The sequence below is a fragment of the Corylus avellana genome, chromosome ca6, assembly GCF_901000735.1.
Source record: "Corylus avellana chromosome ca6, CavTom2PMs-1.0".
NCBI classification, from domain to species: domain Eukaryota; kingdom Viridiplantae; phylum Streptophyta; class Magnoliopsida; order Fagales; family Betulaceae; genus Corylus; species Corylus avellana.
This window is the reverse complement of record NC_081546.1, coordinates 23,575,088-23,590,482: the sequence shown is the minus strand read 5'-3', so window position 1 is coordinate 23,590,482 and position 15,395 is coordinate 23,575,088. Positions and strand designations below refer to the sequence as shown.

Genomic DNA, 15,395 nt, shown 5'->3' with positions numbered 1-15,395 from the left:
GTGAATCATCAAATCTATAAATTTACTGCTATCTATAATTTGAAAGTCCTCAAGATCACTCTCATAATTCTTTTTTTTACCCATACATGCTTTTTGGTTTTTGGGTAAATAGAAATTTACGGACAAAAATTAGCTACAAACCAATCTAATAAAATGATATGTGTCTTATATGTTATAGTGCAATAAAAAGACAATAAAGTCCTAGGTGGCAAGAGATTATAAGCCAATCAATAGGTGGAACCGCAGCAACTACCGATGGAGCCTATAACCTTTTGCCACCTAGGACTTTTATGGGCCAAAAATTGTATTTTTATTATACTGTAGCATTTCTCATTAAAAAAACATATGTTTCTCACATGCTAAAAAACACATGTCACTCTATTAAATTAGTTTGTATAAATTAATTGTAAATCAGTTTATAACTAATTTTTGTCCGAAATTTACCCTTGGATAACATAATGTAACATTTATGTTTGGCAATTGGCATCCATGTTTCTAGGAATGTAATGTCAATTTCTCTTTTGGGAATGTAAGAGATTCTCGTTTTTTTTTTTTTTTTACTCCTAGGCATTTCTAAATGAATTATTTTTACTCTTCCCAAAATATCTTTATATTTTTCTCTTCAAGTGCATCAAGTTGTTTTAAACAAAATTATTTAAAAATTCAACAAAATGACATAGAAAATAAACTATATACAAACCATGGTTTTTCTTTCATTTTTCAATATATAAATTATCTATACTATTTGATTTTTTATTTTTTATTTTTCATCTATAACCAAATAATACTTGTTCATATATGTTTTTTTATTTGAAATAAAATAATTTCCCGTCTTTATATACATATTATTTGTGGAATCGAATAGTTCATAACTATTGTATACAAATTGTTTTGAATGTCTTACTGTATAATATAAAAATGAAAGTAATTTTGAATGTTTTATGAGTGCTTGAGAGGAGGGTGGGACACATGTAAGCCCTGCCTAATTTATCAAATATGGAAATTTACCGCTATGATAATTTGAAAGTCTTCAAAAAGATTACTCTAGGAGTTCTTTTACTAACAAATGCTTTTTTGGTTTTAGGGTAAGTCAAATTTTTACTCATAAATTTGACTCATCAGAGAAAACAATAACTCTCATTTATTTTTTATCCATAAATGCTTCTTCTTTTTTCTTTTCTTTTTTAACCTGTGAATATAGTAGTATTATCTTTGAATAATGCTACATATTACACCCTGAAAAATTGGTTTCTAAAAGAGACTTAGACACCCTCAAACCCCTAATTACTAGGGATGAAAAGTTGGGCGGTTAAAAAAAAATTGCTAGCTGCTTAGGCGGTTACGATTAGCAGTCTTAGGTTTAAACACAAAACGAATTCGTTTCATGTGTATATATATACACGCACATGAAACGACGTCGTTTTGTGTTTAAATATATATATATAAATCTGGAAATGATGTCATATGTAGTAGGGTATTATTATATTACCATAAAAATGACGTCTCGCTGATTAACAGTCTAGGCGATGAACCACATAAGCGGTTAGCAGATTTTACTAACCGCCTAGGCAATTACATTTAGCGGATTTAGTCAATAACCGCTAACTGTAACCGCATTTTCACTCCTACCAATTACATCATCCTGTTCATTTTATGCAACTAATTTAAATGAAAACTTTGTTCATTTTATTCATAAATGTTTTTTTGTCTTGGGGATAAAGAAAAAAGTAATATGTTTAGAATTGCGTTAGAAAACTTAAAAAATACTTTTAATAGCTAAAAAGCCGTGCAAATTTTTTTTTTTTTTTTAAAAAAAAAAAACTGGTTTGATTGATAAAAAAACTTCAAAAGTATTTATTTGACTTTTTTACTCTAAAAATAAAAAAATAATAAATAAAAAAAGTATTTTTGAAAAAAAAAAAAAAACTATTTTTGGCTTTAAAAACTATATTTCTTAATGCAATCTCAAACATACTTTTTCTACACTTTCATCCCACCTCCATTCTACCTGGCTGATGTAACAATGTCTATCAATCTTTATTTAAAAAAAAAAAAAAAAAAATCATATAACTGATAAACACTACAAACCAACCCAATAAAATTAAGGTACAATATTTAGTATTACTCTAAATACAAATTTTACCAATAAATGTAGGACTATCTTCTTGTTCATTTTGCTGAAAAAGAATAAGAGAACGATAAATGAAAGGTGTAATGCTACATACCCTCTTACTTCCCACATTCATTTCCTCACATCTATAAATAACTTCTTCTTTTTTTTTTTTATTCAAATAAGGGAAAAGAGATATTTTAAAAACCACCATTTGATTTGGAGATGAATTTTTGTTGGATTTCAATCCAATGTTGGGGTTGAAAAGGAATGTGCTACATATTTATTTTATTATTATTTTGTAAGTAAATGTTGTGTGGTTAAGAAAATGGCATAGAATAGTTGGGTCAGTGGGTGTAGATTTGATCAATAAAATGTTTGATCTCCTATATATATTCAAACCCTCGTGAAACTAAAACAAATTGAATGTCTAGTCAATAAAGACCAAAAAAAAACCTTTTGCCTTTTCTCTATTCTCTTTATTTCTTCTGTCTAAACCAATCAAACTTGACCTAAAAAACGTCCTTCCCATGCCATCCCAACTTGATTTCAAAGCTCACAAAAAGCCACCGACGACTTGGCTACCTTTACACATGTCAAACCAAATGCCACGCAAAAATGGCAGAAACTTCCAACAACTTCTAGCGAACTCCAACGGAGTTGTCAGTAGTTTGGCAGTTTGAGAATGAAAAATTCAAACTCATAAAAATAATTTATAAAATTTAAAAACGAAAACTATTTTTTAAAATATTTTTTTAAAAAAAGTTTTTCTGTCAAACCAAAATATTTTTATTTGACTATTATTTTCGGTTATACCAAATACCCAAAAATACGAAAATATTTTTCAAAAATATGCATAAACAAACAGGACCTTACACTATTGGATTGACATAGGTTCATAAAAGTTAAAAGTACATGTAATTCTAAATCCATTTTAGACACCGAAATGTAAAAATCACATGCTTAATATATACGTGCAAAATGCATGTGATTCTATTCTCATTCGAGTAATGTTAAAAATCTCTTTGAATCATTCGTATCCCTTCAAATCCCTTCAAACATAATGTAGGTATAATTAATATCATTTAATATGGCAAAAAGTGTCGGCAAGAGTAACTGGGTTTAGTGGAATGGATAAGGAGGATTTCCTCCTCCCCCACTCAGAGACAAACTCTTTGAGATTAGGAAAGGAAAAAAAAAAAATTCCCATTTCCGAACTATTTCCCTTTCCTTTTTTAAATCCAAAATTGCATCATTTCAGCTTAGAGAAACAAGAAAATCTACTCCCAACAGATCAACCCCATGCCATGCCTCAAACCCATTTAACATATTTTCAGATCTAATCTCCCATTGCCAACTATGAATCAAAAGCATATAGAAAGTAAGAAAGAACTGAATTAAAGACAAACAACATCACCTGAATTGGTCAAATTATTGTAATTAAACTAAAAACAAACAAACAAAGTCTCTCATCTTACATTAAATAAAACAGACCATGATGACATGAAAGAAAGAAAGAGTAAAGTTTCTAACTCTATCCCACTAACACATAGATCGCATATATGATTCCAGGAATGTACCCCAACACTGTCAGCAGCAAACATATCCAGAACTCCACCTGCATGTCCCAAAAAAATATCTTCATCAAAATCAAAATCAAACATGTTTTGGTTAAGAAAATGTGAAGTAGATTTAGAAGATTATTACTGCACAGCCATAACGCAGAAAGACTCCAACAGGTGGGAGGAGTATTGCAAGTATCACTTCCAGGAAGGTTTCTGAAGCCATGATTTCCTGCTGAATTTGATGGAGGTTTTTTTCTTTTTCTTTTCTGCAGCAAAAGGCTTTGGGGAGAGAGGAAATTGCAAGAGTTAGGGTATATGGATAAAGGAGAAGGAAGGGTCCAAAATTGATCAGGACAGATGTCATTGTCTTGCGATTCACACTGCCACGTTTTACTGTCTGCCGGATTTATTGCTGTTTTCTTTTGACTCGTATACTCGTATTACAAAATATCCAACCTCATCGGCCGGGAGAACTAAATAAATAAATTTGAGTAAAAGTAATTTTAATTTAAATGCAGAGTGAATTAATGGAATAAAGTTGAAACTCATCATTTTTTAATTCAATACCATGTTAAATTGTGTACTGCCGTGCCGTGAGAGATGTAGATACTATAGATGCATTAACATCTCTTGCAAACTCATGGAAAGGGTTGTGATCGTGAGTTTATTTAAAAGAAATAAAAGTTATTGACGTTAACCTCTTTGTAAAGATGTTAGCACATTGATTATACGTAGATATGTAACAAGCGACCAAATCTTTATGTAGAATCTTTCTTTTGTAATGAAATGAGGGTTTTAATTTACGAACTTTGCTTTGGTAAGAAATACAGAGTTTTATGATGTGTACTTGAGAACTCACAAATTAAGATATTTTGTAAGTAGTGTAGTGATATCTATAACGTCTAGAATTGAAAGAACTCAAACGATAGTGTTTTATTACAAGAACTAAGCATATATGCTAACAACTTAAATGCTATTTGAGTGAGAAAGACGAGAGAATTGAGGGAGATTCATAATTTTAAATTTTGAAATGATGAATTTAATTCATTTTATAACACTCCTCCATGAGTTATTATTATTATTTATTTTTTTTTGACATGTCCGCACAAGAGAGGGGAAGGGGATTCGAACTAGTGACCTCCACTTCATAAAATGTGATCTCAGCCGATTAAGCTACCTCTTGAGGACTTCATGAGTTATTTATAACCAATCAAGATACACAACTCTTGGTTATGTAAGTTATAAATCCAATAAATATTACTCTTGGAAACATATAGATTAGCTCTATTGTGGGTATACCATATGGTCAAATTACTAACAATATCCAACTTTAATGACGTGGTGGTGTCAATTAATTATTCGAAACTATAGCTAAAAGAAAGAAAGAGAGAAAAAAAAAAAAAATCATTGGTCGATTGACACTATCATATCAATAAGGTGAGATAATGATTGAATAAAAGTGTGGTTTGCATTACTAAAAAAAAATTCTATGTAACTCTACGATTTACATTACATTTACTTCAATCTAGTTCAACATATAATTGAAGAGTATTATATGTTGATATATGTTAGTCCTTTTTTGACCCTCCAAACTACTTAGTCCTTTTACTTAGTTTATTCTGTTAGGATTTTTCGTTATATCCATAAGAAAATGACTCATATGCGATACACGTGACTCCAACAAAGAAGGTAATTTTTTTTTTTTTAAAAAAAAAAGCCTTCAATTGACCCAAAAAAGAAATGCAATAAAAGGATGCGAGGGCAAATTGAAATTGAAGATGGAACTCTGCAATTTCAAAATAAAAAATAGAATTGATCTCTAAAATTAGATAAATTAATGCGTTCTATCTTCATATTCAAATGTAAACATGCTGCGGCATGAAACAGGGAAACATAATTTACTTGAATCTATGACGGAAGGAACTTATATTACAAATGTAAACAGGAATTAAGGCACCTGATAATACAAAGAGGTAGTTTGTTGGCCAAGGCACTCCCAAGATCCCTCAAAAACTTATACATCATATTAATTTAGATGACGAATAAAACTATCCAGCTGATTTAGTTCTCAAAATAGTAATCTTAGTTGTGACAATTTTTCTCCCAAAAGCTTCACCTATCAGAAATGGAAGGGAAATGAAAAACAATCCAGACAGAAATGACGACTAGAGGCTGTCGCAATTTCAAACGGCTGCCTGTATCTAAGGAGGAGTGATTTCATGATGGACAGAATCAAGCCACAGGCTCCCTGCAAACTGTAGCCTGAAAAATTTACACAAGATGGGTGGGAATCCTCACTTGAAAATTAACCTTATCATTTGGGTTTCTGAGAATCCATTAACAATTGCAAGTATCAAATAATACATCATAATAGGAATGGTTTCTTCCAATATGACCTTCAAGAACTACAAAGTAAAATTTTATGATCTCTCTCCCTATTTTCCATTGACAGTGCAGTAATAGAACCTTAAGTTCAATTCCGTTGGCAGAAAATGAGTTAATCTTAAGACAAAGAAATCATAGTTCGACAAAGGCAACTATTTCTCCACAAGATGGTAAATAAGGAAGGCATGAAAAATAAGACAAAAGTAAAACAAAACCCCAACAATCAAGGCTGATAATCCTCCGGAAGGACCCAAAATTGGTTAGGACAGATGTCATTGTTTAGGGGTCCAGAGTGCCAAGTTAGTGAGGGTTTGCTGCGTTTTACTTTTTACAGGTTTTGTTGTTGTTTTCTGTTGACTCGTATTACAAAATGACAAATGTCGAACTTGATCCAGAAGAACTAAATATATAACCTTGTCCTGCACTGCATCATTTAACTAATCATGCCTGTCATTGCAAAATTGAATCGGTATGCACAAGTGTAGCTCAATCTAAATTAGAAATGAAACCAAGATTTCTCATCAGAGCATCTAATTTTGATAACCGAGCTTAAATTTGAAGCCTAAAAATATGTATAATTTTGATAACAAGTACATAGAAGGAATGACAACATTATTGTTTGGAATGCAATTCATTCATTCTTATTCTGGTGCATATGGGGAGAAAGAAACGCTTGAAGCTTTAATGATCAAGAGAAAACAAGCGCGGCTCTACAGACCTATCTTACCAAACCTTATTTGAGTGGAGCTTTACTACCGCTTTACCCTGTGTCTTTAATTGTGCTGATTTTTGTTCTCTTTTTTCTTGTTCTTGATTTGTTGGGTGTTTTCTCTTCTTGATCCTGATATTAAATGTACCATAGTGGGGTTGAATTCAAAAGAAACAGCATGCCATATTCATACTATCTTAAAACAGCAGTAGAGCTATCAAGACAAACACTAGAAACCCAACCAAATATTTACTTATAGAAATGAAAGACGAGTACAAAAAAATTAAGTACTACTAGTAGTTAATAATAGGAAATAGAACCTTACCAATCAAGGCTCAAGCTCAAAGAACCCAGCAGTGTAAGCCATCCTCTCACTCTCCTACACCCCTTTCATTTGGCATCTACTGCATTATCAACAACCATCCCATCTTTCATTCACTCAGAAAAAAAAAAGGGCTGAAAAACAAGACCAAAAGCCAAACGTTTGGATACCAATTCCTGTGGAGGGGTCAATCTGGGCTTCGTCCCACTTGTCAGCGTCCAATCCTGCTTGATAGTGAAACTCACACACCGTGGTGTAGGGGTTGGCAGAAAGATCTTGCTGAGAGCGGTTTAGCAAAGTTGTGGAACCTATGGCAAATCGACTCAGTCCTGAGGATGGCAAGTTGACACAATGTCTTTTGTTTGAGATGACAATAGCGTGAAATTGGGGGAGTGATGAACACAGGTTCTCAATTACAAATTGATTAAATGGTTGTGGAAAAGAGTAAGAATAGAGACTAACTGTTTCTCCTGATATGTGAAGAATCATGAATTCAGCGCCCTACAGTTTTGAAAGTTACTCTTCTATGCTTCAACTGGTCCTGCTGCTTCTGCATTTGGAAGTTAAGAACCAAGAAATATTGAGACAAAAAAGAAGAAAATAAAGGTGAAGAAGGTGGTACTTCAAGTTCTATGGAGGATTAAGATAAAATGACGATTAATATACCTGAATCAATTGAGCAAGCATGGCTGCTTGAATTTTCTCTCTATTGAGGCAGATATCGTAAGTCTAACTCTGGAATGTGAGCAATCTAGGCCCAATCCTCACCTACGTCTCTCCTGCATCCTCGCAATAAGATGGGACAATTCTTAATTTGTAGCCTCTGCAAAGACGTTAGCTTGCACATCCCTTCGGGTAGTGATCCCAAACTCAAGCATCCACGAATTTCAAGCACTTGAAGCAATTTGCAATTGTGGATCCACTCTGGAATAGCCGTTAAGCTTATACAATCTGAAATCTTGAGCTTTTGTAGAGTGGTAGCATATTGAAGCCCCAAGGGGAGAGACCCCAATTTTGGAAGTCTTGAGAAGCGAAGAGAGAGGAGGCTTGTAAGGCCTTGCCACTGCATCCAATCCTCATCTTTGGCTAGCTCAAGCTCAAGACAATCCTCAAGATTCAGAACTTGAAGGGCTGTGAGATGTTGCATACCTTCGGAGAGAGACTTTAATCTATGGCAATAAGATATCTTCAAAGACTCAAGAGAAGTGTGGTTCTGCAGCGGCAGATTTTCTAGATCCGGAATGGAACTCAGTTGTATATACTTCAATTTTGAGAGAGGAGCAGATGAAGAGGAGGTTGTTGTTGTTGACGTTGGGCTTTGTGGTGCTACCATATTCATCATCATTGTCTGTTGCAATGGCTTCGAGCTAGCATTGTCCAGGTCCAACTCTCTTTCAAGATGTGGAAACATTGGCATGGAAGTCAACATAGGGCAGTTCTTGAAGGATAATGTTGAAAGACAAGGAAATAAAGGGAGTAAATGATGTTTTATCATTGATGTTACTGCTGTTATTTCAGCAAAATTATCACTATTCACCTCCACAGAAGAATCCTCCCTCCTCCACCACCCTTTGAGATTAGGGCAATCACGAAGTTGGGTTTCCTTGAGGGATGGGAAAAATGGAACTGGCACCGATGAAGATGAAGGGAACTCATTACTAGCATCACCGTCTGCTATGTATTGCATAGCCTCCATATTTTTAAGATTAAGAAACTTGAGAGAAGGCAGTTGACCCAATGGTGGCAGATACTGGCATTTCCTACACATCCATAATTCAAATCTAACAAGATTTGAGAGTAACAAAAGCCAACTCGGAAGCCTTGAACCCTGATAGCATAATAAATGAAGCTGTTTCAGATTTGGGTGCGGTTGGAAGCCTTCCAATGACGCTTCATCATTAGCAACGTCCGAATCATTGACATCTCCTTCATCATTCCAGCATAAACCCAAAGCATGGAGATGTTGTTTCTCCTTTAGATTTCCTGCTTTATATTCTGACTTAACACCTATCCCATGTCTCAGACCGAAAATCACTAACTCTCCTCTTAGCTTATTTAGTCCGTTTAATTCTTGTAAACCACTGCTATGCTTGGAGTGAGAACTAGAGTGGACCACAAAACTTGATAATGTCTGAAGATTTGTGAGTTGCCCCAATCCACGTGGCATATAAGTCAAATCATAACATTCATCTGTCTCAAGATGCCTGAGGTTGACTAATCTTTTAATGCCTCTCGGCAATTCTTTGAGTGATACACAATTGGAGAGTATTAGTGTTTGCAAATTCTGCAACCTGGTTATAGAATTAGGTAGCTTCTCGAGTTCGAAGTTCCAAGAAAGATCAAGATATCTTAAATGCTTCAACTTTCCAATAGAGCTTGGTAGAAAATGAAGATCTCTCCCGTGCAGATCCAACACGCGCAAGAACTTGAAACTTGAAAAAATTGCGTCACAATCAATCTCAGCCCTAACACCAAAAAGAAATGTTCGTATCCTACTAGCTGTACACAATGAAGATTTATTGTAACCTACAAATGATATATGATGAGTTTTCTCATCAATATTTATCTTCTTATCATCTAATGTGCTGATCAATGATCCTGCCATCAATAGGGCAAAATCATGCATGAGGTCATGCATTTTGCATCGAATAATGTTACCAAGCTTATCCATTTCAGCTTCTTGAAAGAATGATCTCCAGAGTAAATCCATAAAATACTCATTGCCAACATCTTCCGGGCATCTTTCATCTGATAACTTGACAAACCCTTGTGTTATCCGAAGCTTAATCAGTGTTGATTTATCAATCTCGTAATCCTTTGGAAACAAACTACAATAAGCAAAACAGTGCTTAAAATGTGAAGGAACTTGATCATAACTCAAATTCAAAGTCGGTAAGATGTCATTTTCTTTTTGAGATATTTTTGAGAGTTCATTGTTCTTAAAAGACAACCACTCTAGTAAACTTCCAATTGTCCTTATGGCCAGAGGGACACTAAACACTTTTCTAGGATCTCCCTCCCAAGTGTTATGATGCTCAAATTCTCCGGTTCTTTTCCTTTCCCAAACGCCATTTGCTTAAATAAAGACCATGACGCGTCTTCGTCTAAACCACTCAAGGAATATGATTGAACTGTCTCGGCAATCCTTGCAACGCTTTCATTGCGAGTAGTCACTAATATTCTACTGCCTCTAGCACCACCCATCAGCACTTCTTTCAAGCGACACCATTTTTCATGATCCTCATTCCACACATCATCCGACACGAGTAAGTATTTCTTTCCATCGATTACTTTTCCAAAATATCTTACCAGTGTATTCATTTCAACAGTTGGTTGTTTCATGTTTGTTGCACATTCTAAGATTTTTTCAACAATATCTTTAACATGGAAGTTATAAGAGACACACACCCACATTTTCAGCTCAAAATGATTTTCGATTCGCTCATCATTGAATATGAGTTGAGTAGTCTTTCCTAGTCCACCGATTCCAACAATTGAAAGGACTGAAGCATTCTCTTCAAAATTTGAGTCCATCAGACACTCCTTCTTATCATCCTCCCGACCAATAACTGCTTCCGCACGCACAAGAGAATGGGTGTTATCCCTCTCCTTGCAACCCACTCGTGTCTCCACATGGCGTTCCTCCAAGTGAAATCTCCCCCTATCGGCGTCGATGGCGTCTAACCTCTTTCCAATCGCGTTAATCTTAAGCCCCATTCTAAGACGAAAGGCGAGCTGGTTTGATTCGGAAAAGAAAATGCGTACCTGCTTTGCTTTCTTCCCCAGGGTACTCACTTCCCTTCGCAGAGCTTCAGTGGAAATAGCATCCAGCAAGTCATCCGCATCATAAATGGCGTCGTTTAGCTTTCCGAGCCAATCTCCGACCGCATGGTTCCCGGCAGCCTGTTTCTTCTCCGCATCCAGAAGCACGGCTTTGATTGCCGAAACGGTGTTCCTCAGGCTTTCAATCTCATCTCCCACGCCCCAGAGTAGCCTGAACTCTTTGGCGGCCAGCGAGCCCAAAGTCTCGATGATTCTGTCGGCAGTTCCGAAGAGAAGCTGTTCTGCCATTTCCTAATGCTCTGAGAGTAAAGGAATCCTCAAAAGCCTACGCATTCAGGAAACCCAAAAAAGTGTTTATGGTGGGTGCCAGGTGTCTACAAGATATTTTTAGATGCGTTGATGATTAATCAGGAAAATAAATAAATAAATAAATTGGGCTCGATAAACAATTAATTAACTTAAAGCATCTTTATGATTACGTTTAAGAAATAGAGCTTACAAATTATTTTTTTGGCAAAAACTTCATTTTTAAGCTTTAGAAGCTTTTGTCAAAGTGTATTTTGTCCAATTTTTAGCCCTTTGGACCTTTAAAAGCTTTTTAAATTTTTTTTACCAAATGAGTACTTTTTTTTTTTTTTTTCAAACCGATTTTTTAAGTGTTAAACGCACTTTTAAGCCCCTCAAACACTCACCCAAACATACCCTTATTAATGTTGTCATTTTTTTAAGATCATGTACACTGTGTAGGGGTGTCAAAAAAATCGGGTACCAACCGATAACCGGGTACTCAGTTTCGGTTCCGATTTTTGCCATTTGGTTATAACGGTATATATAAAATAATTTTTTTAATTTTAATTTTTAAATTTTTTCGGGCATTTTTAAACATTGAATTTTTATGGCATTTGTAAACATTGGATTTTAAGGACATTTTTAAACAATGAAGTTTAAGGACATTTTTAAACATAGGATTTTTTTTTTTTTTTTTGGCCCAAAAAGCCAAAAACAATGATTTTTTGGGATTTTTTTTTTTGAACAATCACAATAAAGCCCAACTTATTGGGACAAAAATGCTAATTGTGTTTTTTAAAAAATGGGCAAAAAATTGTTAAATTAAACACAAAAATTAGACCAAATGGCAAATACATCAAATAAGCTCAAAAATTAGGCCAAATACCTAATATAAGCCAAAACTGAATTTTTTAAAAAACCGGTTACTCGGTCCGGATAACCGGGTACCAATCAAAATCGACCGATTATTGTATAACCGGTTAACTGGGTACCCGATTTCGGTTCTCATTTTTCAAAATTAAAAAACCTGGTACCTCGGTTCCGATTCCCGATTTTGGCCAATAACTAGAAACCGGAACCCGGTTGACACCCCTAACTCTGTGTCACACAAAAATCTCATGATAATTCGTCTACTAGGTAATGAGACAAGAGTAAGATCATATATTTCTTTGTTTAGGGTTTGTTTAGATTTGCGGTTTTAAAAAGTGAGATTTAAAAATAACGATTTTAAAAATACAATTATGTGTTTGACAAAATCACGGTTTAACCTTTAAAATTATAGTCTAAACTTTAAAATTATTATTTTTAATAATAATAATAATAAAAAAAAAACATTTCTTTACCTATGATTAAATCAGAATTTTTTAAAAACACAATTCCAAACAATTCACTTTTTGCAATTTGATTTAAAAAAAAAAAACATTTCTTTACCTACGATTAAATTAGAATTTTTTAAAAACACAATTCTAAACAATTCATTTTTTGCAATTTGATTTAAAATTATATTTTTTATCTATAAAATCACAATCTCAAAAGCACCCTTTAGTCTGAGTTCGCAACTCTTTTTTTATCAATAAACAAACCCACTTCACTTTTCTTTTTTCCACACAAGTTCACTCGCCGCTGCTAAAAAAATCGTACGTTAGTTTTGTTGTTCAATGGCAATCTTTGTTGCCCACAAAACATCACAAGCAATAACCATTTTGAACATGGCCAGGTATCAAAGCATTACAAGCAACATCATCTCTTTTTGACATTCCATCAAATAAACTTGTAGCAACGTACCGCATCCTGTTTTGGCATCTGATTAAACAAATGAGAGCCATCTTCCACCTTGTCATGCTTTATGCACCCATCAATCATTGTGTTCCAAGAGAAGTCTCTAGCAGGCATTTTCACAAACAAATCCCATGCAACATTAAGCCCATATTTAGATTGGGAATACCATCTATTCATTGAATTCCAAAAAATCAAATTCCTCTCTTCCACTACCAACATCAATACTACCTAATCAAGTCCCGCTTTGGCATTCTATCAAACACTTGCCTAGCGAATTTAACAAACCAACATCGCAAATATCAACCAATCTCAAAATTCTGCAAAAACTCGCATCTACGATGGTAGAGCATTACAGTCCCTGCAAGCATACTATCCAAGGGGATCATAACGTGGGTGGAATATTGGGGCAAAGGCTTCACCTCAAATTAAAAAGAGTTGCAAAGAATAAAGTTTTATGACAAGACAGAAGGAGCTGTTAACACAAAGTTTTTTTTTTTTTTTTTTTTTTTTGATAAGTAATAATCAGTTTTATTGAATGCATAAAGGCACCCCAATGTTAACACAAAGTGGAAGTAGTTTGTTAGCCAAGGCAATCCCAAGATGCCTTAAAAATTTATACATCATTTTCATTTAGATGACGATTAAAACTACCCTGCTGATTTAGTTCTCAAAATAGTAGTCTTATGTTGTTTAGAAATGGAAGGGAAATGAAAAACAATCAGACAGAAATGACAACAAACCACAGGCTCCCCTGCAAAATTGTAGCCTGGAAAATTTACTCAAGATGGGAGAGAACCCTCACTTGAAAATTAACCAAATCATTGGGTCACTGAGAATCCATTAACAAATGCAAGTATCAAATAAAACATCATAATGGGTATGGTTTTTTCCAATATGACCTTCAAGAACTACAAAGTACAATTTTATGATCACTCTCCTTATTTTCCATTGATACAATTTATATGCTCAACCAACACAACTGAGCTTCTCTTTATCAAGATGAGAAAACAGTGCAGTAATAAAACTTTAAATTCAACTCCATTGGCAGCAAATGAGTTAAACATAAGACAAAGAAATCATAACTCACCAAAGGCATGAAAAATAAGACAAAAGTAAAACAAATCCCAACCATCAAGGCCGATAAACCTCCGGAAGCTGAAGACCCACGCTCGCAGCAGATTTTCCAAGTATTCTTTTCATTTCCTCCGACCTATCCACCGCAATGTTGTATGAGAATAGTAGCTCCTGCCACAACCATTACCGATTCAAACATTAGAGCCAAAATGGGAAGAAAAAAAATGTCACAATTTCTTCCAAAACTGAACCCATATAGCCCTATACTAAGCAAGCAGAAGATAACCCAGAAAAGAACTACTACACTACATTCACACCATTACCAAGACTAACAACATGTTCAACAAGAAGTTTATTCAGTTCAAATCCAACACTATACCAAATCAAAATTCAAAATTCAATAGGGGAAAGCCAAAATGTAATCGAAGGGATGAAGATTGAGCAGTGCCTGGTGATGGTGGACGCTGTTGAGTAAAAAGGTGTAGTCATTGGCAAGCTTGATTTTATGCCGAATAGAGGCGAGGTCTGATAACGTGCAGTTCTTGCGGAACTCCTCCGTCACATATTCCTTGAAGCGCCTCTTGCTGTCTTCCTGAGCAATGTGGTTCTTCACAGCCTTGAGAAGCCGCCGATACGCCTTGGCGGCTTGCAGTGCTTCGGAGCTCATCTCTAACAAGCCTCGCTTCTCCTTCCTGCATTACAGTTTCCACTTTCATTCAATTAAACCCTGATGATACTCAGTTGATCGGAAAAAGAAAAACAAATGTACCGGCAAAGAAATTGTCGGATTTTCCCCTCTTGCTTCGAGTTTTTCTAAAGCACAACCAGGCTACATTTGTTTTCGTTTTTCTATAACTTTTTTTTGCCTTCTAAAGCATAATATATAGAATTAAGTATGACCCAGAAATTTGTTTTTGTTTTTTTTTTTTATATATTCCGACCAATTCAGGAGACCCAAACAGAGCTTAAAGATCAAATATTTCCTATTTGTGAACAAACAAATAGATCAAACCAACTTTCTCAATAACACTATCAAACAACGTCAAAAGCAGCAAACCCAATCCAAAGAAGAACACAAGCTTAAATAAAATTTATTAAAAGAAACAACTAATTGACCGGCAACATTGGAGCTTTAATAAAGGGAATGGCCCGAGTGGGGCAGAGATGCAAGCAAAAATCAATGCACAAAAAGAGAAAATTGGAGAGGGCGGAAGGGAGAGAAACCCAAGAGAGTGAAAGAGAAGAAAAATCGACAAGAGAGGAGATTCACACCTTCAAGCAAGCCCACAGGTTTATGGGTCCTCCAGCAGCGGAGGGTTGTTGCTCGGCGGAGGGGAGAGCGGTGGCGTTTCTTTTCTCTACAGAGTAAAAGAAAATAGG

The 15,395-nt window shown here is 34.8% G+C and overlaps 3 protein-coding genes across 5 annotated transcripts; all 3 read right to left on the bottom strand.

Moving 5' to 3' along the window:
• Positions 1-5,519: 5,519 nt before the first annotated feature.
• On the bottom strand, positions 5,520-11,151 carry LOC132184777 (putative disease resistance protein RGA1). Of its 3 annotated transcripts, XM_059598526.1 has the most exons (5): positions 7,758-11,151; positions 7,554-7,641; positions 7,262-7,420; positions 7,095-7,173; positions 5,520-5,937 (listed from the first exon to the last, which is right to left on the bottom strand). In XM_059598526.1, the coding sequence occupies exon 1, from the start codon at positions 9,799-9,801 to the stop codon at positions 7,843-7,845; it is 1,959 nt and encodes a 652-aa protein (XP_059454509.1). In that variant the 5' UTR covers positions 9,802-11,151; the 3' UTR covers positions 5,520-5,937; positions 7,095-7,173; positions 7,262-7,420; positions 7,554-7,641; positions 7,758-7,842. The 3 variants fall into 3 exon arrangements, with proteins under 3 accessions (XP_059454509.1, XP_059454510.1, XP_059454508.1); XM_059598527.1 differs by having other exon boundaries at positions 5,520-6,901; positions 7,262-7,641; XM_059598525.1 differs by having other exon boundaries at positions 7,262-7,641.
• On the bottom strand, positions 10,068-11,162 carry LOC132185405 (putative disease resistance protein RGA4). The gene has a single exon (XM_059599183.1). The coding sequence runs from the start codon at positions 11,160-11,162 to the stop codon at positions 10,068-10,070; it is 1,095 nt and encodes a 364-aa protein (XP_059455166.1).
• Positions 11,163-13,775: 2,613 nt separating this feature from the next.
• Positions 13,776-15,395, bottom strand: LOC132184838 (uncharacterized). Its single transcript, XM_059598614.1, has 3 exons — positions 15,288-15,395; positions 14,464-14,707; positions 13,776-14,186 (listed from the first exon to the last, which is right to left on the bottom strand). Exons 2-3 carry the CDS (start codon positions 14,680-14,682, stop codon positions 14,073-14,075), a joined length of 333 nt encoding a protein of 110 aa, XP_059454597.1. The 5' UTR covers positions 14,683-14,707; positions 15,288-15,395; the 3' UTR covers positions 13,776-14,072.